Source organism: Gopherus evgoodei, chromosome 3 (genome assembly GCF_007399415.2).
Source record: "Gopherus evgoodei ecotype Sinaloan lineage chromosome 3, rGopEvg1_v1.p, whole genome shotgun sequence".
Classification (NCBI taxonomy): Eukaryota; Metazoa; Chordata; order Testudines; family Testudinidae; genus Gopherus; species Gopherus evgoodei.
In genome coordinates, this window is record NC_044324.1 from 6,272,249 (window position 1) to 6,294,900 (window position 22,652).

General features: G+C 57.3%; 3 protein-coding genes across 8 annotated transcripts in view; 2 read left to right on the forward strand and 1 right to left on the reverse strand.

Annotated features, from left to right (window-relative positions):
• The first annotated feature begins 3,571 nt into the window (after window positions 1-3,571).
• DNAJC14 (DnaJ heat shock protein family (Hsp40) member C14) lies at window positions 3,572-13,244 on the forward strand. Of its 2 annotated transcripts, XM_030554743.1 has the most exons (7): window positions 3,572-3,676; window positions 5,017-6,753; window positions 8,047-8,153; window positions 9,206-9,325; window positions 9,618-9,778; window positions 10,104-10,206; window positions 11,126-13,244. In XM_030554743.1, the coding sequence occupies exons 2-7, from the start codon at window positions 5,053-5,055 to the stop codon at window positions 11,358-11,360; spliced, it is 2,427 nt and encodes an 808-aa protein (XP_030410603.1). In that variant the 5' UTR covers window positions 3,572-3,676; window positions 5,017-5,052; the 3' UTR covers window positions 11,361-13,244. The 2 variants fall into 2 exon arrangements, with proteins under 2 accessions (XP_030410603.1, XP_030410604.1); XM_030554744.1 differs by lacking the exon at window positions 10,104-10,206.
• Window positions 13,245-15,649: 2,405 nt separating this feature from the next.
• ORMDL2 (ORMDL sphingolipid biosynthesis regulator 2) lies at window positions 15,650-19,281 on the reverse strand. 3 transcript variants are annotated; one of them, XM_030554834.1, is made up of 4 exons: window positions 19,199-19,281; window positions 17,543-17,717; window positions 16,868-17,019; window positions 15,650-16,193 (listed from the first exon to the last, which is right to left on the reverse strand). In XM_030554834.1, the coding sequence occupies exons 2-4, from the start codon at window positions 17,714-17,716 to the stop codon at window positions 16,058-16,060; spliced, it is 462 nt and encodes a 153-aa protein (XP_030410694.1). In that variant the 5' UTR covers window position 17,717; window positions 19,199-19,281; the 3' UTR covers window positions 15,650-16,057. The 3 variants fall into 3 exon arrangements, with proteins under 3 accessions (XP_030410694.1, XP_030410695.1, XP_030410696.1); XM_030554835.1 differs by having other exon boundaries at window positions 17,543-17,973; window positions 19,199-19,244; XM_030554836.1 differs by lacking the exon at window positions 19,199-19,281 and adding an exon at window positions 18,434-18,747.
• Window positions 19,282-19,449: 168 nt separating this feature from the next.
• The window catches only part of SARNP (SAP domain containing ribonucleoprotein), a 56,469-nt gene continuing 53,266 nt past the window's right edge, over window positions 19,450-22,652 (forward strand). For 2 of the 3 annotated variants that reach the window (XM_030554826.1, XM_030554828.1), the window contains exons 1-3: window positions 19,450-19,537; window positions 21,612-21,711; window positions 22,326-22,387. In XM_030554826.1, coding sequence (XP_030410686.1) covers window positions 19,502-19,537; window positions 21,612-21,711; window positions 22,326-22,387 — 198 coding nt within the window. In that variant the 5' untranslated portion in view covers window positions 19,450-19,501. The remainder of the gene's footprint in view (window positions 19,538-21,611; window positions 21,712-22,325; window positions 22,388-22,652) is intronic. The other variant, XM_030554827.1, reaches the window with a different exon arrangement.

Below are 22,652 nucleotides of genomic sequence, written 5' to 3' on the forward strand. Positions count from 1 at the left end.
CTAGGGGTCAGGCTCGAAGCCTTGCCCAGCATGTGGCACAGCCACCGCGCCTGGGGCCCCATGGCCCTGGGCTTCCCCCAAGCAGGCTGCCACCCTCCTCGCTCCCCCAACTCCAGAGCCGACCCCCCCACCAGTGCACCTAGCCTCACCCTCCCCACAGGACAGCAGGTTTGCAGCCAGGATGTGAAGGGACTTTCTGTCTGGCTCTGCATGGATCAGGAGTGAGGGGCATTGCAGGTCTCTGAGCCGGGCTAGCAGGGGGCTGCGGGTTGGGAGTGAAGGGCACCGGCGGAGCTGGTGGGGGGTAAGGCAGGAGTCCAGGGCTGGGAGAGCAGGGGGCTGCAGGTCGGGACTGAGGGGCACTGGCAGAGCTGGTGGGGGGGCAGCCCAGGGCTCCGCTAGCAGGGGGTTGCAAGTCAGAATTGAGGGACACTGGCAGAGCTGGGGGTGGGGGGAGCCCAGGGCTGGGAGAGCAGGGGGCTGTGGGTCGGGAATGAGGGGCACTGGCAGAGCTGTTGCAGGGGTGAGGTGGGGGAGCCTAGGGCTGGATCAGGACCAAGAGAGGCATGTCAATGTCATTTTTCCTATGTTACCTGTGGGGAAACTGAGGCACAGAATGAGGACACTGGGAACAGAACCCAGGAGCCTGGACTGCCAGACTTTGGTCTAACTCAGTGCTAGCTCTCGCTGTCTCTCACGCCCCAGCCCTTGGGGAAGCGGGAGGCCACGGTGGACGCCGTGTTTCGGAACAATGCAGAACAGCACCCCTCCCCCCGCCGGCCCCCTCCTTCCTCCATGGCACAGTGGAAGCTCTCAGGCCCAGACCCTGGAGACAGAGGGAGCTTTGTGTCTCCCCAGCGCCGAGGTCGAGGGAACGCGGCACATGATCAGCCAGCCAAGCCCCACAGCCGCTGCGTCAGCCAGAGCCAGGCAGCGGGCACCTCCTGGCAGAGGGGCTGGGGCACCCATAGGGGCCTCCCCAACGCCTGCCCCACCTTCACAGTAATGGGCAGCATCCTCACACATTGAGCTGGCAGGGCCCAGGGGGGTTGCACATGCTAGCAACAGGGTCAGCAAAGTCCTCTGGCCACCACAGGTGGAGAGGTTAGTGCAGGGGGACTCAGAGCAGGACTCCTGGTTTCTCTCCCCAGCTCTGAGAGGGGGGCTTAGTGGGTTAAAGCCTGGTGGGCTGGGAACCAGGACTCCTGGGTTCTATCCTAGCCCTGGGAGTGGACTGGGGGCTGGTGGGTTGGTCCATGGGACTGGGAACAGGACTCCCAGCATCCTATGCCCAGAAGTCAGATTCTTTCTCGAGAGGTAAGGGCCAGGCTCTGCTACTGAGTTGCTGCCTCATCTAGTCACAGCCCCCATGGTGCCCTCTTCCTGGGCTGGAGAACCGGGAGCACAGCAGCCCCACCTGGCAGAGGGGGCCAGAGCAGGAGTTAACGCTGGTGAAGCCAGTCGCTACCCCTGGAAAGAAGCTGGGAAGACCAGGGGAGCCAATGATCTTTTTTCAAGGTCCAAATTTCTCGGTCAAGGTCCAGACTCCAGAGAAAATAATACAAAAATAACAATAATGATAATAAGTAAATGAAAAGACGGTGGGGTGTGTTCACAAGTGCCTGGCGCTCCGGATTTGGCCTTTGGGCTGCCTGGTGACTGTCCCAGTGCTAAGGAAACACAAAGACCCTCTGATACCATCTTCCTTTTGTTTAGCTCCTTTCATGGGGGAGTCCAACGTGATGTACAAAGTACAAATGCCAAGTGCCTCACCCAGGAGGGCAACACTTCACAGGGTTCAGCTGCCCAACACTGAAATGCAGCTGTCTCTGGGGTGGAGCCTGGTAGTTGTATACCAGGGCACAGTGACAATGAACAGAGATCAATTACCTGGGAGGGACATGTAGCTGTGTCTGGGATGGAGCCTGGTAGTTGTATACCAGGGCACAGTGACAATGAACAAGGATCAGTTACCCGGAAGGGAAATGCAGCTGTCTCTAGGGTGGAGCACTCCGGCTGTTTAACAACAGGCTGCAGTGTGATGCACATTATGGTAGAAAGGAAGAAGACGACATCCAATGGAAACAACGGGAGTTGAGGCTGGTTAATTAAGGTCACATGATGGGAAAGGACCCACTGTCTCCAGGGTTCACTTCTCTGGAGGGGCTTGACCCAGGAGGTATGAGCCAGCCCAAAGACTCGGTTCCCCTCTCTACATCCAATTCTAGGCCTAGTTCCTGGTCCTGTTTATATGGGTGTAAATCCAGATCGGCTCCAATGGAGATACTGTGGATTACAACAGGACAGCTGAGGTCAGGATCCGGCCTTATCTTTTCGGGGGCTGGAAGGGAAGTCCCGAAGTGTTGGAGGAAAGGGGCAGATGGGAGACTGGAAGGCCCCGGTCTGAACCTGTGAGGGATCATGGTCCGAATTCATACCCAGTGCAACTCAGTTGGCCCCAGTGGAGTTACACCAGGGAGAAGTTTGGCCCCACCTGTATGTGTGGGGTGTGTGTGTGGATGACTGTTCCTTCCTCTGCATCAGGTTGTTTTGCCCATGATCTAGCTGTGAAGTGTCCGGGACTCTCCTGAGCGCCATCTCTGCCTTCCTGAGTTACGGGCTCCACCAAGAAGTAGCTCGGGAGTCGCACTCGGGATCAGGGAGGTTGGAACAATGTGTATAGTGGGGGGTTGAGAACTATTGAACCAAACTGTAAACCCTGCAGATGATAGAAACCGCTTCAAGCCGGGGGTCATGGCAGCCCCCCAACCACTCCTAGTCCCAGCACCTAGGCTCAGAATGCCCTCCCGTGCAGATCTGCTTCGCATCAATGCGGCCAGACTCCCCCTTCCCTGAGCCAACTGAAACAGCAGTGGGTGCTGCCTCCTGGCCAGCAGGCTGGAACAGGGTTCGAGGGACACATTGCTCTCTGCTGGAGAAAGGGCTGATCCTTCTCATCTGGGAATCTCCAAGCAGAAACACCTGGGGAGCAGAGGGTTTTTCTCAACAGCTGTTTTATGTCCTATCTGCCTCGTAGCCCCTTTGCGCCAGGTGTGGCACAGACCCAGAAAAAGGAGATTGCCTCTGCCCCACAGAGTGTAACACTAACAGTAACACTAGCCCCACTGGGCTCTTCTCATCAAGGGGTCTCGTGGGGTGTTACGAAGTCATTATCCCCATTTTACAGATGGGGAAACCGAGGCACTGAGCGGAGTCGTGACCTGCCCAAGGTCACCCAGCCGGCCAGGGCAGAGCGGGAATAAGTCCCAGAAGTCCCGGCTCTGTCTCTTTTGACTCTTTTTCTGCGGAGGCTGCTGGGGAGGGGGCTGGGTAGCACCAAGGGTGATGGAGCATCGGGGTGCGGGGGACCGGCTGGCTCAGGGGCGTGGGGTGATCTGGCCCCGGGGGGGGAACTGGCTGGCTTGGGGAGGGGCAGGGGCCCGATTCAAACCCGCTGCCCCTGCCCCAGGCTGAGACCTGACGCGCTCAGCACATGGCGCAGCCCCGCAGAGGGTTTCTGGGGCGCTGGCCCTTTAAGGGGCAGGGGGCGGGATGCTCGGCAGCCCCGCCCTCTCCCCCGGAAGTAGAAGCCGCCGCGGTCACGGCGAGCGGAAGCCGGAAATGCAGCGAGACGGGGGGGCCAGAGGAGGAGGCGGAGACTCCCCCCCGGGATCAGGTGAGTTCCCCTCCCCCCATGTGGGGGGCAGCCCCCCCCCCGGGCCGAGCCCCCGTTCGTGGCGGTACCCGCGGGGCGGGGGTCGCTCCCAGGGGAGCGGGACGATCCCCCCCCGGTCAGTGCTGGGGCCGGGCCGGGCCTGTCTGACTCCGGCGGGGGGGGCGGCACGTGCGGTGACTGGGCCCGGCCCGGCCCCCCGCTCGGACCCAGCCCCCCCCCGGGCCGAGCCCCCGTTCGTGGCGGTACCCGCGGGGCGGGGGTCGCTCCCAGGGAGTGGGACGATCCCCCCCCCGGTCAGTGCTGGGGCCGGCCCCCCCCCCGCTCGGACCCAGCCCCCCCCCGGTCAGTGCTGGGCCCAGGCCCCCCCCCCCCTCGGACCCCGCCCCCCCCTGGGCCGAGCCCCCGTTCGTGGCGGTACCCGGGGGGTGGGGGTCGCTCCCAGGGAGCGGGACGATCCCCCCCCCGGTCAGTGCTGGGGCCGGGCCGGGCCTGTCTGACCCCGTCGGGGGGGCGGCACGTGCGGTGACTGGGCCCGGCCCCGCCCCCCCCCCCCAGCTCGGACCCAGCCCCGCACCGCGCCGGGCCGGACTCGGACCGGGACTCTCAGGCCGCGGATCGCGCCCCGACAGCGGGCGGGCGGGCGGCTCCCCGGACACGGGGCCGGTGGCGGGTCTCGCCCAGCGGACTGAGGAGCGCGGCTCGCTGGCCGGACCGGGGCAGGGCTCTGAGGGCCGCGGCCGGGGTCGCACCCAGGCGGGGCAGCGGAGGCCCGTTCCGCAGGGCGCCTGGGCCCCCTGCCCTCTCGCCTGGGGTGTGTAGCCCAGCCCGCTGCCCGCCCGCCGCTCTGTTCCCCCCGCCGTGACCCCTCGCAGCGGGTCGCTTCTCCTTCCAGCAGCCCGTGAGTGGAGCGGGGCCAGTGCCGGGGAAAGCTGCGTGCCCGGCAGTTCTGTGCAGCCACGGCTAGCACGGGCCTCCGCTTCCCACCGCCGCTGAGAGGCGAGTTCGCTGGCACCTGGGCTCGAGCTCTGAGAGCCGAATACCTGGGAGCCGGGCTGCGACCCTCTGCCGGTCTCGGTGGCTCCTCCGCAAGCAGCTCTTGGGTGGTTGCTGCTGTCCTGGAAGGAGCTGAGGGGGGGGGGGAAGCTCTGTCTCCCCTCCAGGGCCCCCAGTCTGCTCTGCTCTGCGTGTGCATCAGAAGGTTGGACTGGGGGGTTGAGAACGAGCCTTGGGGACCACTCGCGATTCATGGCCAGGGCTGCCCCTCGATCCCTCCCCTTGTGGGTCTTGGCATTAAGCCTGGTTTTGAAGCCTTTGATTTTATTTTATTTTTTAATTTACAGGATAAAGGCTACAAAATGACAGCTGTAACTTAGCCCATGCTGGGCCAGGATGGCACTGGGGGCAAGGCAGTGGAGAAGCAAATGTCTGGAGGAGGAGGGATGTGTGAAACCAAACCAGATAGTTCCTGCTGCTGGAGTGGCGAGTTCTCAGAGGGCAGGGGTGCACCAGGTGCCAGCCCTGGTGTGGATAACAGACCCTTGTTCTCAAGTTTTGGAGATCCGGGAAGCACTGGGCCTAACGGCAGCCAGTTCTTCCAAGAATGCTGCAGTCCTGAAGGCCCAGAGTGTACATCTCCAAGCCAGAGCTGGTCGAAACAGCTCCACGGAGCCACCAAAGGCTTGGAACCGATGGAGGCTCATGGGCCAGCTGCTGCTGGGACTCCTAACGTACGTGAGACACTCCTAGCCGAACCATCAGCCGAGAGGCTAGGGAAGGTGGAGGAGGCCGGCCATTCTCCCCATCAGGGCTTTCCAGAAGGCGGCGGGCAGAGGACTGCCTGCACCACAGGGGAGGGTGTTGGTTGGAATGGAAGCTGTGACCGAGTACCGATGGGGCTGCTTGAAGAGGATGGCTTGCACTTTACTGAGTACAGTGCCCCTGGCTCCGGTCTGTCCAGTTCCTGTAGTTGTCAGGGCGAGAGTTTGGATCCCTCCAGGACTTATTTGGAAAAGGGGAACTGCTCGTGTAGCATCACCTGCCAGCGCTGGGCTTCAGAGTTCCCTGGAGCTGAGGATGAAGCCTTTGGTCCTGATTCAGCGCCATCACTGCAGGGCCAGGAGGAAGACGAGGAAGATGACAGCGTGTCCAAGGCCAGCGAGGACCCTTTCGACTCTGGCAGGGTGCTCAGTGGCAGGAAGAATGGGAGACGCCAGAGGCACCGCTCTAGCACGAAGGACGAGGAGGGGAAGGAGAATGCCAAGCGGGAGGGTAGATCTGCGCCGGCTGGCGGGAAGCACAAGCAGGCCAGGAAGAGGAGCCATGCGGACCGGCAGCGCCACCTAAAAGCGGAGGTCCCCAAGCAGCTGGAAGAGCTGGCCTGGGTCTGCGTCTCCTGTTTCAAGAAGCTCATCAAGCTGGTGCTGGTCATCACCCATGAGTGTGGCGAGTACGTGGAAGCTGGTGGGAGGGTCCTGTACTCCTGCTGCCAGCTCGACGCCTGGGACCTGGGCTCCGCCCAAGCCAGCATGAGGACGTGGAGCCAGCGGGCCAAAAGCAGCTTGGGGAAGGCGGCCCGGTGGCTGGGTTCCTGGGGGAACTGGCTGTGGAGGCTGCTCAAGATGCTGGGTGCCCTGCTCTTTCTGGTGCTCATACTGCTCCTGGGCAGCCTGCGGCTTTGCTGGCGAGTCTCCAAGTCCCTGCTCCTTGCTGGGGCAGCTAAGCTGAGTAGAACCAGGAGCGTGGCCTGGCTCCTCTCGCTCCTGGACTCTCCCTTCCTCCGCAGAACATGGGCTCTCTTCAGAGAAACCAGGACATGCAAGTACGTGTCCCACTTGCTGCAAAAGTGGAGAGGGCTGCTTGGGGCATCCAAAGGACTAAGGACCGATGGACTGGGAGAGGCTGTGGCTGGCCCTGATCCTGGCATGGGGGGGCGCTACCAGCCCAGCGAGGAGGTGGCACGGCTGCTAGCCCTGGCCGACGTGCCTGAGGAAGAGCTGAACCCCTTTCAGGTGCTGGGGCTGGAGGTGACTGCTTCAGACACGGAGCTGAAGAAGGCCTATCGTCAGCTGGCCGTGCTGGTGAGTGTGGTGGGGGATGGACTTCCCAGCCAGCCCCATGGCACCCGAGCACCTGGGGGGCATGAGGCAGGAACTCCATTCGAGCTGCATTGCCCTCTTACAGGGGGGAGTGAGCCACTCTTCTCTAGCCTCTCCCCACTAAGGCTCAATATGTTTAACCCCTGCCCCCATACTACAGATGGGTAAACTGAGATGCACAATTAGGGTGACTTGTCCAAAGGCCACGTAACGTGTCTGTTTCAGAGCTGGGGTGAGACCCACATTCCTTCCTGTGAATCCCTTGCTTTAGTGGGTCCACCGCAAGGCCTTACCAGTGGCATGGGGATCTGGGTTAATCGCTGGCAGCACTGGCAGCAGCTCCCGAGTTAAGCTGGTGCTGAGATTGGCATGGGCTGCAGGGCTGAGCAGCTGACTGACTCTAGTTCCCAGAGCTGCCTGGTATCTCAGCGGGGGCCGTTGCGCTTTCCACGTCCTTTATAAAGTGAAAATTCTGCTTGACGTTTTGCCCCACGTGCTTCCTGTTTTCCTGGGTTCCTCTAAAGAGTCACAGCCTGGGGCAGCCTTCGCATGCTTCCTGGCCCCAAGGTGCATCTGCCTCCTCTTGTAATTCTGTCTCCTCCACTGTGCCCCCAGTTCAGCGCCATCAGCTGTGCTCTGACTGTGCTGGCTGGGGTGAGGCGGGACTGGCAGAACAAGCTGAGCTCTGTAGGGACCTGTCAGGTCAGGTGGACCCTGGAGGAGCAGGCCAGGGCAGCAGCGCCTTGGGGCGCTCTCCGAGCCCTGACACCCCAGGGTGGTGGCGGCATGTCCTGATGCAGCTTTGTCAGGTGGAGTCACCATGCGAGCACCGTGGAGTCGTGGCGGGGGCCGCGCTGGGAGCGCTTGATGGCTTTGAGGCTCCCCTTGGTGCTGGCCAGCCCTTCTGCCTCAGCCCATCAGCCGGGCACCCCGTTTTTGTGCAGGCCGGGATGGGGAGCCCTCCTGCCTTTGCTGCTCTGCTTGCGCTGCCTGAGAAGGAGGGCAAGGAACTGCCAGTCAGGGGTCAGGACCCCAGGAGCGGCAGGTGGGGGCTGAGGCTTGCCAGCTCAGTAGCCTGGCCTCACCCACACCAGAGTGGACCAGTTGGCCTCGTCTGAGGCCATGTAGCACCCCTCCATTCTCCCCCCAGACCCACCTGGCTGTGCTGTCCTGCCCCTGGAGGGGGCTCCATCCCAGCCAGACCCCTCGCACCAGACGAGGGCAGTGCCGAAGGAGCCTCTCGGTGTTCTCAGGTTTCCGTGTCTTGCTTCGCAGGTTCATCCTGACAAGAACAAGCATCCGCGGGCGGAGGAAGCCTTCAAGGTGCTGCGAGCTGCCTGGGACATCGTGAGCAACCCAGAGAAGAGGAAAGAGTACGAGATGTGAGTGGGGGGCCCCTTCCCACCCCCTAAGGCAGGACAGGCGAGGGATGGAGGGGTGCCTGTGGTCACTGGTGACGGATTAGAGAACATGGCCTCCTCCGTGTACTCGAGGGACGGGCGACGGGGAGGAAGGTAGTCTGGGATCTTGGGCTGTGCTAATCAGTCCCACCGTGACTTGCTGATCTGAGCTGCTCACCAAAGTCAGTGCTCTGCCATGGGACTTCTACTTCCCTGCTGACTGGGGGAGCAAGGCTGGCACCTTCGGACGGGAGTCTTGAGTGGGACCAGTCCTCTTCTAGTACTCGCCACTGCGAGATGTTGCTTTCAGGCCTGAGTGTGGGTGAACCTCCTGCGCTCGGCTGGGAAGACACAGCCAGGAATTTGTGAGTGAGGCTTTTCGTGAGCTGTTGGTCATGAGAGCAAAGACAGAGCACGAGGGCTTTAACAGAGAAACCTCCTGTACTTAAATACCCTTTAAAAGTCGCTCTTAGACTCCGGTCCCCTGTCAGAGAACTGGCACGTGGGAATTTCCAGTTATAAGTGAAATCCCTCAGGCTGTTGTTCTCTTCTCACCTGTGATCAGTGTTACGGTCGGGCCCAGGTCAGGGTGTGGGCGCTGTTGTGCTAGAAGCTGTACAAATGTGTCCTATGGACAGTCTCTGTCCTAGAGTGCTTACTGCCTTGGTTAGTGAGGAGCCGCCACAGGTGACAGGAGGAGGGCTTACCATGCTGCACAGGCTGGTGCTGCGAGCGGTGCGGTATCAGACCCAGGTTGATGGGACAGAGCGGAGGCCTCCAAGCCCAGCTGCCCAGCACGGTGGCCTCCCAAGTGCTGTTCTAGTGCCGGGCTTCTGCCACCCCCGTCTCGGCCAGCGAGGGCCTGGGGAAAAGGTAAGGATGTGTGCCCCACACTGGCCGCAGCAAGTGCCTCGTGCAAAGCCAGCCCTGTGCCGACGGGGCCTGAGCCCAGCAGGGATGGGCAGGGGCTGACTGCTGGGTGCAGAGGCTCCCTGCCTGGGGCGTGACTCGCTCCCATGCTGTTGTGATTGCAGCAAGCGGATGGCGGAGAGCGAGCTGACCAGGTCCATGACTGAGTTCCTCACCAAGCTGCGGGAAGACCTGAAGGAGGCCATGAACACCATGATGTGCAGCAAGTGCCAGGGAAAGCACAAGTAGGTGCTGCAGCCTGGGGTGTGGAGAGTTACCCCTGTCTGGGGCTCAGGAGTGGGCCTGGCTCTGCGTGGTGGCTGGAATGCAGCAGCCAGACAGTCCTGCAGCTGGTGGACTCATCTCCTGGCTTTCCCAGTTAGCTGCGCTTAAGGCCACTGTGCCTCTTCCTTCAGCACAAGTGTTCTGTGGTGCGGGTTGTCCCAGAGCATTCTGGGAATTTGGGGTGCTGTGGGAGGGAGGCCAGCGAAGCTGGCCCTGCTTGAATGGTGTTTGAAAATCTCCCTGCTGCTCTAGGAGGTTCGAGATGGACCGAGATCCGCTCAGCGCGCGCTACTGTGCGGAGTGTGGCAAGCTGCACCCTGCCAAGGAGGGAGACTTCTGGGCCGAATCGAGCATGCTGGGATTGAAAATCACCTACTTCGCCCTGATGGATGGGAAAGTCTATGACATCACAGGTACGGGGGTGTCCCTGGGGCTGCCTGACCACACCGTGAAACTGCCCAGTTGTTTGCCAGCCCCCCGACTAGCAGTTACCCCAGGCTGATTAACCTGTTTAAACCTTCCTGTGCTCCTGCTGCGTCAGGGTCGAGCACACCGAGCCCAGCTGGAGAGGAGGACATCAGCTCTTGGGGGAGGGCGGGGGTGTGGCTGCCTCTCGCTTCCCGAGCGCGTCATGGCTCCTGTGCTCCGGAGGCTTGGAGGGGAGATGGCGGCAGTTGCTTCCTGCGCTGAGCTAAGGCGGCTTCGTGCTGGCTGACGGTGTGTCCTGTCTGTCTGCAGAGTGGGCTGGCTGCCAACGGGTTGGGATCTCTGCTGACACCCATCGCGTCCCGTATCACATATCGTTTCGCTCACAGAGCTCTGGCTCGGGAGGACGCCAGAGGTTGGTACTGGATGCTGTTCTGGTTCCTTCGTGCTCTTGCCTTGGTCTGAGTGGGTGGGGATGGGTCAAATCGCTGATCTCGAGCCCTTCTGGGGGAGCTGGGGCTAACCATGAGTTCCCCCTGGCATCCTCCTCCCCCCATCCAGGCCGAAGGGAGCAGAGTTACTAGTGTCCCTGGGAGTCTCCTAGATGGGGTCAGCAAAGCTCCCCCCTTTCCTACTCGTGCTGTTGCTGGGCCCCGGAGCAGTGCCCCCTTGTGGCAGGGCAGAGCACTGCACTGCGGCTTTAAGCCATGTGGACTGAGGACAGATTATTCTGTACAGATAAAACTCCCCCTTTCTGTGGCTGTTGGAGGAACCCCCCCTCCCATCCTCGCAGACGTGCCTTAAACCAATGCCGGCCAGCGATCAGGCATCTGTCGCTCTGTCAACCTGTCCTGTTTCTAGCTGCCTGGAGTTCCAGCTGCCTCCCCCACAGGGTGGAAGGGTCACGGGAGCACAGTAATCCCAGAGACCCCTGCCAAGTGCCATTCAATGCTGCTGAAGATAACAGGAGGGCAGGTCACTGAGCCCCTGGCAAGATCTGGCCCTTTAGCCTCACATCTCCCTTGCTGTGTGGCTGCTCTCCCTGGCGAGGAGACAGGGAGTGGCCTGACTTCAGAGTCCATGATTGAGCTGAGACTAGAACCCAGGAGCCCCTGCAAACCACTTAGACCCCCACTGCCTCCCTGAAGTGGGGACAGAACCCAGGTGTCCTGAGTGCCACTCCCCCCTGCTCTAACCCACTAGCCCTTGCAAACCTCCCAGGGCTGGCCCTACAACCTAAGAGTCCTGACTTCCTGCTTTAACCACTAGACCCCACTGATGTGCCCTTTGACACCCAACTACATGTGTAAGGGCTATCTCTTGTTTTCCCCCAGAACTGCCTCTGAAGGCAGCCCTGCCTCGGCTGCAGACCTGCAGGACTTCTTCAACTGCGTATTTCAGGGGACCCCAGGGCAGATGCCCAATGGGGGCTTCTTCATGCCACCCCAAGCCCCCCAGGCAGCAGCTCCTTCTGCTTCTGCTCCTGCCCCGAAGACAGAGAGTGCAGCCCCAAAAGGGGACTCGAAGCAGAAAAGGCGGAAGAAAGTTCGCCGTCCCTTCCAGCGCTGAGGAGCGGCGTGGTCCATGGGGGCTGCTTTGAACTCAGCCTGGCAGGAGGCCGCAAGCATTAACAGGAAAAGCTCCTGTGTACGTTCCAGCAGGCAGCTGAGCGTGTCCCAGGTGCGAGGTCGGACACTAAAAGGGCTCTTTACAAGAAGAAAAATCTATTTTTTTTTTCTTTAGATATTTAAAAGTAACCAGGCGTTCAGGGAATTTCTGGCTGACGCCATTAACTTCTAGTGTAAAGAACCAGACCCAGTAATACCAAAGAACTCCAGCGAGGGGTGCCCTGCAGGATCCCTAGAGACATCAGCCCGTGTGTGTGGAAGGATGGTCTCTCTGCTGGGGCGGGGTGGGGGAAGCTGGACAGAGCCATGGAATCTCTTCAGGGTTAATTAAAAATCAGGGAATTGTTTCATTTCTGTTAAGGCCACATGTGAGATATATAGGGAGGCAGCCATGTCCCTTCCATCCACCTGCCCCCTGCCTCTCATGTGTGGCTCCCCTTCATTCCCTGCCCATTGAAGTCTGCGTCTCACAACCCTCCGACAGCTGGGAGGAGCTTAACCCGTCAGACACAGCGCGTGAGCAGCATCCCTTAGAACTGAGTCGTGATTTGGCCTCCTAAAGCTTCTGCAGCAGAGCGGATTCTTGTCCCTGCAGCTCATCACCCCAGAAGAGCCATGCCAGGCATTAAAGCCTGGTGCTGGAGGGCAGCTTGCTCAGCTCACAGCTGTCTGGAGAAGGCTCCTAGGGAGCAGCCCGGCCTTGGCCCTGGGAGCCAAGTCTAACTCTTGCAGTATGTTCTCCATACCTGCTGCTGGAGCCAGGGCATCTGGCAGTGCTCTCAGCGGAGCGGGTGGGGAAGCCTGTTTCCCCAGAGATGAAATGAGGCAGGAGGCAGTGCTCCCTTCCCACTGCGCTGGTAGCACAGGCTGGCCCTTAGCTTCATGCTTATCCCTCATCTGATTTTTGTTGCTGATTTTCCCCTCGGCCCTGCTTTCCTGCCCGCTGGGCTCTGCCACAGGCCTGAGGCCTGGGAGAGCGGGTCCTCAGTAGGTGTCTCTGGGAGCTCAGTTGAGAGATGCTGTCTTCGAATCTCCTGATCTGTGCAGCCAGTATTGAATTTACCACTCGCACACACGGGACCAGACTTTCCAAGGGAGCAAATCAAGTTTGTAAGCCCAGCCCCAATCCATCAAAAACCTGGTCTGCTTCTGCTGGGCCCTGCAAGCTCCTGTGCTCCCGGCAGTTAGACGGGTCTGGAACTGTCCAGCCTCTTCCTGAAGGATTGGTCTTGGGTTTTAACAGCTGGTTCCTCTTTGTCCATGTCTCTAGTATGTGCATAGCCCGTGTGATAAATATAGCCCAGTCCCTGACAGCAGAGGGGGGAATGCTCCCCCCCTTCCCGGGGCAGTGTCAGTCAGTTCCGTGTATTACACCTCGGCTTTCGGTTGGCACTTTCTGTAACCTCCTTCAGTTTGCTCTGCTGGTCACTAACACACACCCAGCTCAGAGAGCTGCTGCTGAATTACTTGGACCCCAGCTGGAGTAAAGCTGATTTTTAAGTTGTGCCAGGAAATAGCTCATTTGACTTGTCAGGTTGTCTTTGACATTCCACTGCTGAATTTCCAAAATGAATGGGATTTAGGGTAGGGCCTACACAAACAATTGTGGGTGTGAGCAGAAAGCTGTGCTTTAGGATTACACTCACCAGTGTAATCCTCTCTTGAATAATTACCCATCCGCCTGCAAACTCAACCCCAGTAGGTTTACGTTGGCGTATTCTCTTCACACCCAGCTTGTGTATAGACACCACACAGGTGTGGAAAAGGGAGGCCTGGCCGCTGCTAAAGCTGGATTTTGGGCTGGTGGAAGAAAACTAGGACAGTACCACAGGCCACACTGAATCTTAGTTTGTGCTGCCTTGGTCTGTTAACTAATGCCTGGCCTGGCTGCACTGGACAGGAGGGGTGAGGTCAGGTAATTCCTCATCACCTTCCTTCTAAGGCTGAGACTAAGCTCTTTAAAACAAACCCTCCCAGCTCAGCCTTCCTCTAGGACCTTTGTTAACTTGGCTGGCTTCTCTGTCAGACTTTCTCCCCCAGGTGTCACTTACCTGCAAACCCTGCTTCCTCCTCCCAGAGGGAACTGTGGGGAGCAGGGCTGAACGACGCGGGGACCAGGGCTGCAGAGCTCTTTGCTTCTGGCTACCTGGTTCTAAGGGCAGCCGAGCTGGGAGTGAGTCTCAGCATCAGATGGTTATTGGGGGCCTTATGTGAAACAAATCAAGGGTCTTTAGCCTGTTCCTTGCAGATGTGCATCCATCTCCCTAAAAATTCCAGCTACGGGGGTGCAAATGGGGGGTCCTCGGAGAGGGCAGCATGATTGTATGCAGGACCGCAGGGTCTGACCAGACCCCTGAGGAGGTACAAGCTGTGCTCCCTCGGGGGGGCAGCTTGGACTGTTTCTACCAGGGCTTTACCCGGGCTGCAGAGAGGTGGCCCATATCTGGCACCCTATCCACTCGCTCCTGAGCTCAGTAGGCAGACGTTAGCTCTAGCTTTGAAGTTGGTGGGAGGAGGAAGCAGTCTTTTAACACAGTCATTGGTGCATAATGGATGAGTGGACAATGTAAAGCCGGGCATCCAACTGCTCATTTAGAAGGGCCAGGAAGGGACCTAAGCGTAAGAACAGCTATACTGGGTCAGACCAATAGTCCCGCTAGCCCAGTGTCCTGGCTTCAGCTACTGGCAGGTGTCACGTGTTTCTGAGGGAGTGAACAGAACAGGGCAATCACTGAGAGATCAAGCCTGTCTTCCAATTCCAGGATCTGGCAGTCAGAGGTTTAAGGACACCCAGAGAATGGGGCTGTGTCTCTGCTCATCTTGGCTAACAGCCATTGATGGACCTCTCCCCTGGGAACTTAACTAATTCTTTTTTTGAACCCAGTTATAGTCTTGGCCTTCACCACATCCCCTGGCAAGGAGTTCCACAGGTTGACTGTGCGTTGTGGGATCCATTGTTGGGTTTTAAACCTGCTGCCTATTAATTTTATTGGGTGTTGCCTGGTTGGTTGATTATGAGTAGGGGTAAATAACACTTACTTTCTTCACACCAGTCATGACTTTATAGACCTCTCTCATATTCCCCCCCCATCTCTTTTCCAAGCTGAGTTGTCCCAGTCACTTTTCATCTCTCCTCACCTGGAAGCTCTTCCCAAGGGAGATCCACCTTGAGCTCTAACACATGGGCTGCTGGGGATTTGCTCTCTAGTTCTCAGCTGCAAAGGACACCTTGGCTGGTAGTGCCTCTGGGACCCCAAAATGTGCATTAAGGGGCCTTGGAAACATACCAGGAGGGCACAACTTATCCAGTAACGTTCTGGCTGCCGTTACAGGGGGCAGCTCAAGAACTGTAACATCCCCGTGGGCTGCATGTGTGTGGCTTCTTGTTGGCTCCTCTTGGGCAGCTGCCACAGCCACCTTGCTGCTCCTTATCCCTTCACGTTTAAGGGGGAGTTTCTCTATGGCTGGGCTGCCAGCCTCCTTAGCTTGCCTTTTCAGCGTGAGTGCATACAGCAAAGCTGGTTGCATTTGGCAGATGCCAGAGCCTCTCTTTCGCTGGGGCCTCCCTCCCTGTTCACTGAAAGCCAGAGGCTCACCGCTGCAGCTCTGAGCTGAGCATGCACCCAGCACAGGAGAGCAGCCACGTCCAAGGACACCTACCAGCTTGTTCTGTTCTTTTCTCCCCTGAGCTTGTGTGGCTTCTGTGGCTCTGCTGCCGGGGCTGCCTAACTCAGTTCACAGCGGAGGAGGCAGAAACCGAGTGATAGGCATGTTCCCTCTCTGCCCTGCCTCAGAGCGCCTGTCGATGTGCCTCTGCAGCTTCTCTGCACTAATGGAGCTTTGGGGAAGCTGCATCTGCTTGGGCTGCTGCAGAGCAGAGCTGCCTTAAGATGCTTACAGATGTTTTGCAGAAAAGTCAATCTTGGACAATCAATCCCTCTTCCTGCCCTGTATTGTCATGCGAGTGTTTGATGCCGGGTGCAGTCACGGTTCAGCTCCTGTGTCTCGAGGGCTGAGCACGGAGGTTTTTAAGGTGATTGTGTATCTCTTTCTTATCACTTTTGTTAAATTAAAATATGATTTGAAGAAGCCTCTCTCTCCTGCGAGGTGGGTGGGGAAGGAATGAGCAGCGGGTTGTGGGATCCTCTCCCCTGAGCGACTATCTTCTGTTCTTTACCATCACCCCTGGCTGATTCCTCTAAGCCTAGGGCCCCCTTGCAAGAACACCACTCGTCTCTAAAACGTCTTTATTACAGTAGCAGTTTATGAAACACAAGGAGGGGAGGATGCACAGACTGGCTATTTCCCCCCTGCTGGGCACGTCGCAGTTACATGAGCAGTAGACACCTGACAGGGTAGCTCATGCGACACTTAGACCCCCTCCCTCCTCACAGCTCTCTCCACCCAAACAAAAGATAAAGCCCAAATACCGATGATTATTACGGAGAGTAACTTAATCCCCTTGCAAAATCATCCCTCCGAGTGGCTCAGGCAGGGGCTGGTCCCTCGCTTGCATGGCCGCCCTAGTTCACAATCAGGACCGCACCCTCACGCTGGGTTTGTTACTCCTTTGCCAGAGCAGGAGGTTGCTGGGATGGGCCCTTTCTTCCCTTGCACCCGGCTGGGCAGCGCTGAGTCTTAGTATTTGTTGATGCCAAAGACACGCACGCCATGGAACTGGGGCAGCTTGGGCAGGAGGACGCTGAGGAGGGACGTTGTGTTGATTATAAAATGTGCAGGGTCGTATTTGGTATAAAAGCTGGTGAGGAGGTAACTGGAAGAGAGACAGAGGCAGGGTTAGTTCTGTGGCCATCCAGTCAGCGGCTGGGGTGATGGCATACGAAAGCTATTTCCGAGGCTGGATTGACAGCAGAGGTGGTCATGCAAACATCCCAGCCAATGAACCTCACACCTCATGCAGAACCATTTCCCCAGCACAGGCGGAGTTCAGTCACCAGAGCCCATGCTGCTCAGGGCACAAGCCTTCAAGGACTAGCCTGATGCTCACTGGTTTGTTTCAGGCCTGAGAGCTTGTGCCCTCCAGTTGCAACTGTCGGAGGGCAGCCACTTTGCCAAGGCATGCAGGGCTGTGGCCAGTTCATTCAAAAGCTACGTACTCTATAGCCGAAGTGGCTTTCCCTGCGTAGGAGAAGGCCCAGCATAGGCTAGTGCCTAAGTATGGCTTCACGCAGATTCCAGCAAACTCATCTTCTCCCTGAGCCATTCACGCCTGCTCAGCTAAAGCTGGAGCCTGGCATAATGTGCTTCTAGTCTCCAAGGGCTATGCAGGGGAACTGCAGTGAACCCCACTGAATGCCTGGGAGCTGCAGCGCGGGGCAGGTTTGAAGCCCTGCTATCATAGGCCCCCTGCAGAGCAGGCAGGTCCTGGAAATGAAACACCCCTGGCAGCGCTGCAGCTGACCTGCCGCAGCAGGAAGTGACACTCACAGAACTACTGGTGAGATGCTGAGGAACTTGCGGGAGGAGGTGCACTGCGTCCCATAGTCTATCTGTTCCCAGTGCGTGAGCAGGCGAGCCTTGCCCTGGTCTGGCGTCTCAAAGGGGGTTCCTTTCACAGTGTGAAGAAACCAGTACATAACCTGCAATTTCCATAGTGAGAAGGGAGGATGTAAGGAGAGGGCCTGGGTCCTTATGCTCTTCTATCATTAACACAATAGGGGGGCAGGGATCAGACAGGCCACACAGCTAGAGGGCAGTTGAGCTGTGGAACTCATTGTTACGGGAGGCCAGAGTCAAACACCACGTCTGTGTTTAGAAAAGGGCTGGCTGGGCAGGTAAGGTCTCCCTAGGTAAAGTGACTTGCCTAAAAGAGTGGCAGCTGGAAAGAGAACTCGGGAGTTCTTGCTCCTAAACTAGGAAAATGATAACGAAATGTCATGCGTCAGGCCACAGCTGATCATCAGCAGGGGTCAGGAAAGTACTTCCTATATCACCTTAAGCTTTCCCAAAAACAGCACCCTCTATAGCTAAATCTCTCTGAGTGCTGACCCAGCAGCAGGGACTGGGCCTCATCTCAGCTCCTCCAGGCCCAAAGAGCTGAGTCTAACCCTGCTCTTTCTAACAGTGCAGGAAAACGAGCTGGGAGGCTGAGATTCAACTCACCAGGTTGTGTATAACATTAGTGAGGGTCCACACCACGGGAATGCTGAAGAACGGGATGCTGAGGAGAATGATATGGAGAACTCCCACCGAGATCATGTAGGCCAGCCAGATGCCACGGCTGTTGAGCACCCGTGTGTTGGGATTCACCTCACTGTGGGCCACCCCAACATTCATCCTGAATGAGAGATGGGGTGTAGGTGAAGAGTCCAACGTTACTCATCTGAGATGCTGAAGTTTGCTGATTCCGCTGCGTGCCTGATGCCATCCTTCTGTGGGATCACGGCTTTTGGCACATGTCTGTTCCAGGTTTCTTTCTAATACTTTGTCCTTCTGCAACATCTTGCAGCCAACAGTCCCCATATGCTTTATAAACATTAATGCATGAATCATCGCAGCCCCAAGGCGGGTTGGCAAGGTCTCTGGATCCCCATCTTACAGGCAGAACATCAAGTCACAGAGAGGGGAAATGACCAGCCCACAGCCACCAACTGAGGTAGTGGCAATGAGAAGTGGGAGCCAGGCATAGCTGCCTCCTCTAGCCCCTAGACCCCACTCCTTGCCCAGAGCTGGGGAATAGAACCCAGGCATCCTAACTCCCATCCCCCTCCCCGCTCGTCCCTTTACCCCCCACCCTCATTCACTGGATGGCACTTGTTAGTGATTCTGGAAATCCCGCAAGCAAAGCTGAAATTGCAGGGACCCTATGAGTTGCTTTTGCTTGTAATTCAGGTTTTAGTTTCCCCCTATCTTTATGGCCACACAGCCCCACCGCACCCCAATACCTACAGTTCATCCTGCATCCCATATGTCCCCCTCCACCTTTCAGCCCTTATATGGCCCCGTCACCCCTTCCAGTAGAATAATACCACCACCTAGCTATTTAAAGCTCACTTTCCACCGGTGGATCTCAAAGCTTTTTACAACCGCAGGCAATATCATGCTCTCCATACTACCCATGAGGAAACTGAGGCACAGAGCCAGGAAATGACTCGCTCAAGGTCACTGAGCAGGCCTCAGGCAGAGCTGGGAACAGAATGCCGGTCTCCTGAGCCAGAGCTGTAGCCACCAGTACCGCTATAGGGGTTTGGGTGCCACCCGGTTAGAAATGGGGCCGAGGACTGGCCTTGTGCCAGAACCACTAGACTCTGCTCTCACCCTTGCTGCCCTCTAGAGGCACCACGGGCCGCCCCGCCCCCCCCACGGGCCGCCCCCTACCACTACCCCTACCAGTGCCCCCCCCCACAGGCCGCCCCCGCCCCCTACCGGTGCCCCCCCCACGGGCCGCCCCGCCCCCTACTGGGCCCCCCCACGGGCCGCCTTCGCCCCCTACCGGTGCCCCACCTCCCCCACGGGCCGCCCCCTACCACTACCCCTACCAGTGCCTCCCCCCCACGGGCCCCCCCGCCCCCTACTGGGCCCCCCCACGGGCCGCCCCGCCCCCTACCGGTGCCCCACCCCCCCACGGGCCGCCCCGCCCCCTACCGGGCCCCCCCACGGGCCGCCTTCGCCCCCTACCGGCGCCCCCGCCCCCACAGTGCCCCTGCTCCTCCATCGCTCCCTGCCCCCCGCCCCGCTACCTATAGCGGCTCCTCCCCACTTTCCTTCCCCCTTCAGAGCCCGCGGGCCCCTACAACGGGCCCCGCCGCCCTCACCCACCTAGCGGCTGATGCGGAACCTCAACACAGCTTCCCCGGCTCGTCTCCCGGAAGTGCTCCTGCTGCCGCCCTCCTCCTCCTTCTGCGCACCTATTGGCCAGCGCCGTCGTCGCTCACCTCTGTCCCCGCCCCTCCCTCTGTAGCTACCAATAGGAAGCCGCAGGGCCGGGTAGCGCTGGGCCAGTAGGAAGGCGCGATGTTGAGAGGGCGGGTTGGGCGCCCGCTCAGGAAGAGCGCGGCTGATTGGGCGGCGGGCCCTCGGGGTGGGCGGGGCCAGGCGGGAGCGACCTGAGGAAGCAAGAAGATGGCGGCGGAGACCGTGGAGCTCCACAAGCTGAAGGTAGCGGAGGGAGGCGCGCCGAGGGGCCCCGCCTCCCCGGGACCCTCACTCTCCTAGCGGGTGGGGCCTGGCCCCCGGCCTCCCTCGCCGCACCCCCGCCTGCGGGATAGGCCGAGACCCCCGGGCCGCCCGAGCCTCGCCCCTCCGAGCGCTCAGCTCCCGCCCCCCCGCTCCTGGGGGCGTCCCGGGCGGCTGGGCCGCCTCAGCGGGTGCCCCAGCTCCGGGCCGTTCCTCCGCCCCGGGGCTGCTCGGGATCCGGCGGAGCTGTGCTCTTAGCGATGAAATGGGCCTCGCACCAAGCGCTTCCCTGCCCCTGGGGACGCGCGGGGACCCCGCCCCGGGTGGTCGTGAGAGTGTCACGTGGGAAGCAAATCCGGAGAAACCCACAAAGCCCTGGGCGAGTCCTAATCTTCCAAACCTGTGGGCAGGGCGGCCGCTCCAGATCCTGCTGGGAAACCCCTCCCCCCACCCCGGGAAAGGGCCGCCTCAGCCCCAAAATATGGGATTTCAGAGGGTATTTGGGCTTAAAAAGTGGTGCATCTTCTGTTTCGTTGTGGTGAGTTCCTGCACGTGTTAGTGCGTGCTCGCGGTTGCTGTCACACCCTAGTGTGGGCAGTGCTCTAAAAACGCTTAAATGTGCGTTACTTTTACTGAAGGAAAAGAGTAAAGATGGGATCTGATTACGGGGTAGCCAAAAATCAATCATTGCACACCAGATACATATATTAACCTACCCAGAATAATCAACATTCTGGGTTTTCTCAGCATTTCCTCTAGTCATTGTCTTAGTAAGAAATATCACCAAACCTGTATGATGCTAATAAACAGGCATGTCAAAATTCTGCAGGGGAAGAAACTTGGATAGCAAGATGTTTGACTGTAATATAATCTTGCGAGGATTGCGGTTGAAGCCTGTATTTAAGACTCTTAAAATTAGCCTGGGCAGAATACTAGAAAGAGTTCACTGGGGGATAATCTTGAACTGGGCCCAGGCAGATGGACTGGATAATCTAATGGCTCTTTTGTCTCTAACTTCTGTGGTTTCAATAACATGACTATGGTGTCATACAGAAGGACCTTTCATCTTAATGTCTTTGAAACACTTAAACAGAGAGGCACATTTTTATTTATTAGGTTTGGGGGGAAACTGATCACAGGGAGATGAACTGACTTGTCCAAGGCATCAATAAATCATTGGCACAGCTGAGGGTAGTTTCAAGGAATCCTGACCCCCTGCCCCCACTCTAACCACTAGAACATGCTCCTCTCAAATCCCAGCAGTTGAGTCCCAGTCCCTGGGCACTAGGCATCATCTCTATGCTCTTATCATCAGAATTTTCAATTGACTATTACGATAACACTAATGATAGCAAGTAGTGATTGGAAGTTCTTCATATCTTGAGTATTTCGGGGTGAGTTAGCAGGTTTAATTATGCTTAAGGAGTATGACTAGCAAGATTTTTTTTTTCTGCTGTTTTTGTTAAGTATGGGGTGTAATGTCTGCAGCTACATTTCTGTTCCCAGTCCCCAGAGCAACTCAGAATCTGCAGGATGTAAAGCAGTTCTCAGGGGGAGCACAACATGGATTCAGACCCTCCATTGTTAATACATCTTATGTCCTGCTCAAGCTCTTTTTGTCCAAAGATTGTGAAGCGCCTATCTACCTCAGAGGGCTTGAGGCATTTGACAGATGGGAGAAATGGAGGCATGGAGAGGATTACAGAAATTGTGATGGAGAAATTCTAGTAGATTATCCAACTCCGTTCTAGTGCAGCACTGTTCCCTTCTAGAACATTTTCTGTGGAATCCTAGATGTCGGGTAAAGTAAATATCAAGGCTACACAAAGGGAGCCAATGAAAAAGCTGGAAATAACCCACTCATTGACTCCTGGTCCTCCCCAGTTCTAACCACTAGGCTTACTGCCTTTTCTTTTGTCAGTGCCAATGCCCTTGGTGTATCTGGTCTGCTCATTATTTGCTTGTTTTGATCCTTTTGCTTTGGTGGTGGTCCTCCTGTTCTTTGAAAACTTGAATGAATTAAGTATGCTAATGAGAAGTCTCTTCTGGTACGCAGCTTGCTGAACTGAAACAAGAATGTCTTGCCCGTGGCCTGGAGGTGAAAGGAAACAAACAGGATCTCATAAACAGACTCCAGGCCTACCTTGATGAACATGGTGGGTAATATGTTACGCTGGAGCAAGCTTTGCTGTTCGAGGATCCCTCTAGGAAGGTCGACTCAGGGCCCAGCTTTGGCCTTTTTGTTTTTACAGGAATTTTGAACTCTCCCTAATTGGTCCCTTTTTATAGATTCTAGCTCTTGTAAACAGTCCCCATTACACGGGCTTGCTGTGAGACTCTTGCAATAAGAGCTGTCTTGTGGCTGTAGCCTCTGAGAATCCCCCGATGAGACAGTCCTCAGAATTTTCTTGGTGATAGGCCCAATTCATCAGGTGTTCCTCATGTGTCGCTCTCACCCAAGTCTATGTATGGAGAGTGTCTGTAATATTGAGTAATTCAAGGTGTATTCTTTTCTTCTTTGATCTCAATTCCCACCCCCTAAAAAAGCCCACATTTATGAAGTGTCCGTGTATACATTTTGTATAACACAGGCCACAGAGCTTCTCCAAAACAATTCCTAGAGTATATGCTAACATATTGTGGTGATGGGCCTGATGTAAGAACCTGAATAGAATCTTTACAACATTAACTTACTTATTACTGTGGAGAACATCAGCCTTCTAGGAGTTAATTTCTCACTAATCTGTGGATTTTTTTTAAATTCTTTTAGCTGAAGAAGAAGCAAATGAAGAAGATGTTTTGGGAGAAGAAACAGAGGTAATTCCTGTTACTGTGAGCAGATTATCATACTATCAGTCTATTGTTAGGTGTAGCTGTGTACCAGTTTGCCTGATGTCATCTGATCTTTGGCCAGTTTCCAGCCTAGTGACAATGTACAGATTAATTACTCTATATATCATGTCAATCACTGTCGCAATTTGTGGGGAACTCCCCTGTGAATGAACTGTAATGTATTTATCAGAGGGGTAGCTCTGTTATTCTGGATCTGTAAAAAGTGAGGAGAGAGTCCTGTGGCACCTTATAGACTAACAGAAGT

Bases quoted from the DNA above. Each gene is read 5' to 3' on its own strand.
- DNAJC14 (XM_030554743.1), top strand. From the start codon at position 5,053: ATGCTGGGCCAGGATGGCACTGGGGGCAAGGCAGTGGAGAAGCAAATG. The intron at 6,754-8,046 runs GTGAGTGTGGTG...CTTGCTTCGCAG, and splicing joins ATCGTCAGCTGGCCGTGCTG to GTTCATCCTGACAAGAACAA. The intron at 10,207-11,125 runs GTTGGTACTGGA...GTTTTCCCCCAG, and splicing joins GGCTCGGGAGGACGCCAGAG to AACTGCCTCTGAAGGCAGCC.
- ORMDL2 (XM_030554834.1), bottom strand. From the start codon at position 17,716: ATGAATGTTGGGGTGGCCCACAGTGAGGTGAATCCCAACACACGGGTG. The intron at 17,020-17,542 runs GTGAGTTGAATC...TGGAAATTGCAG, and splicing joins CTAATGTTATACACAACCTG to GTTATGTACTGGTTTCTTCA. The intron at 16,194-16,867 runs GTGAGTGTCACT...TCTCTCTTCCAG, and splicing joins AGCATCTCACCAGTAGTTCT to TTACCTCCTCACCAGCTTTT.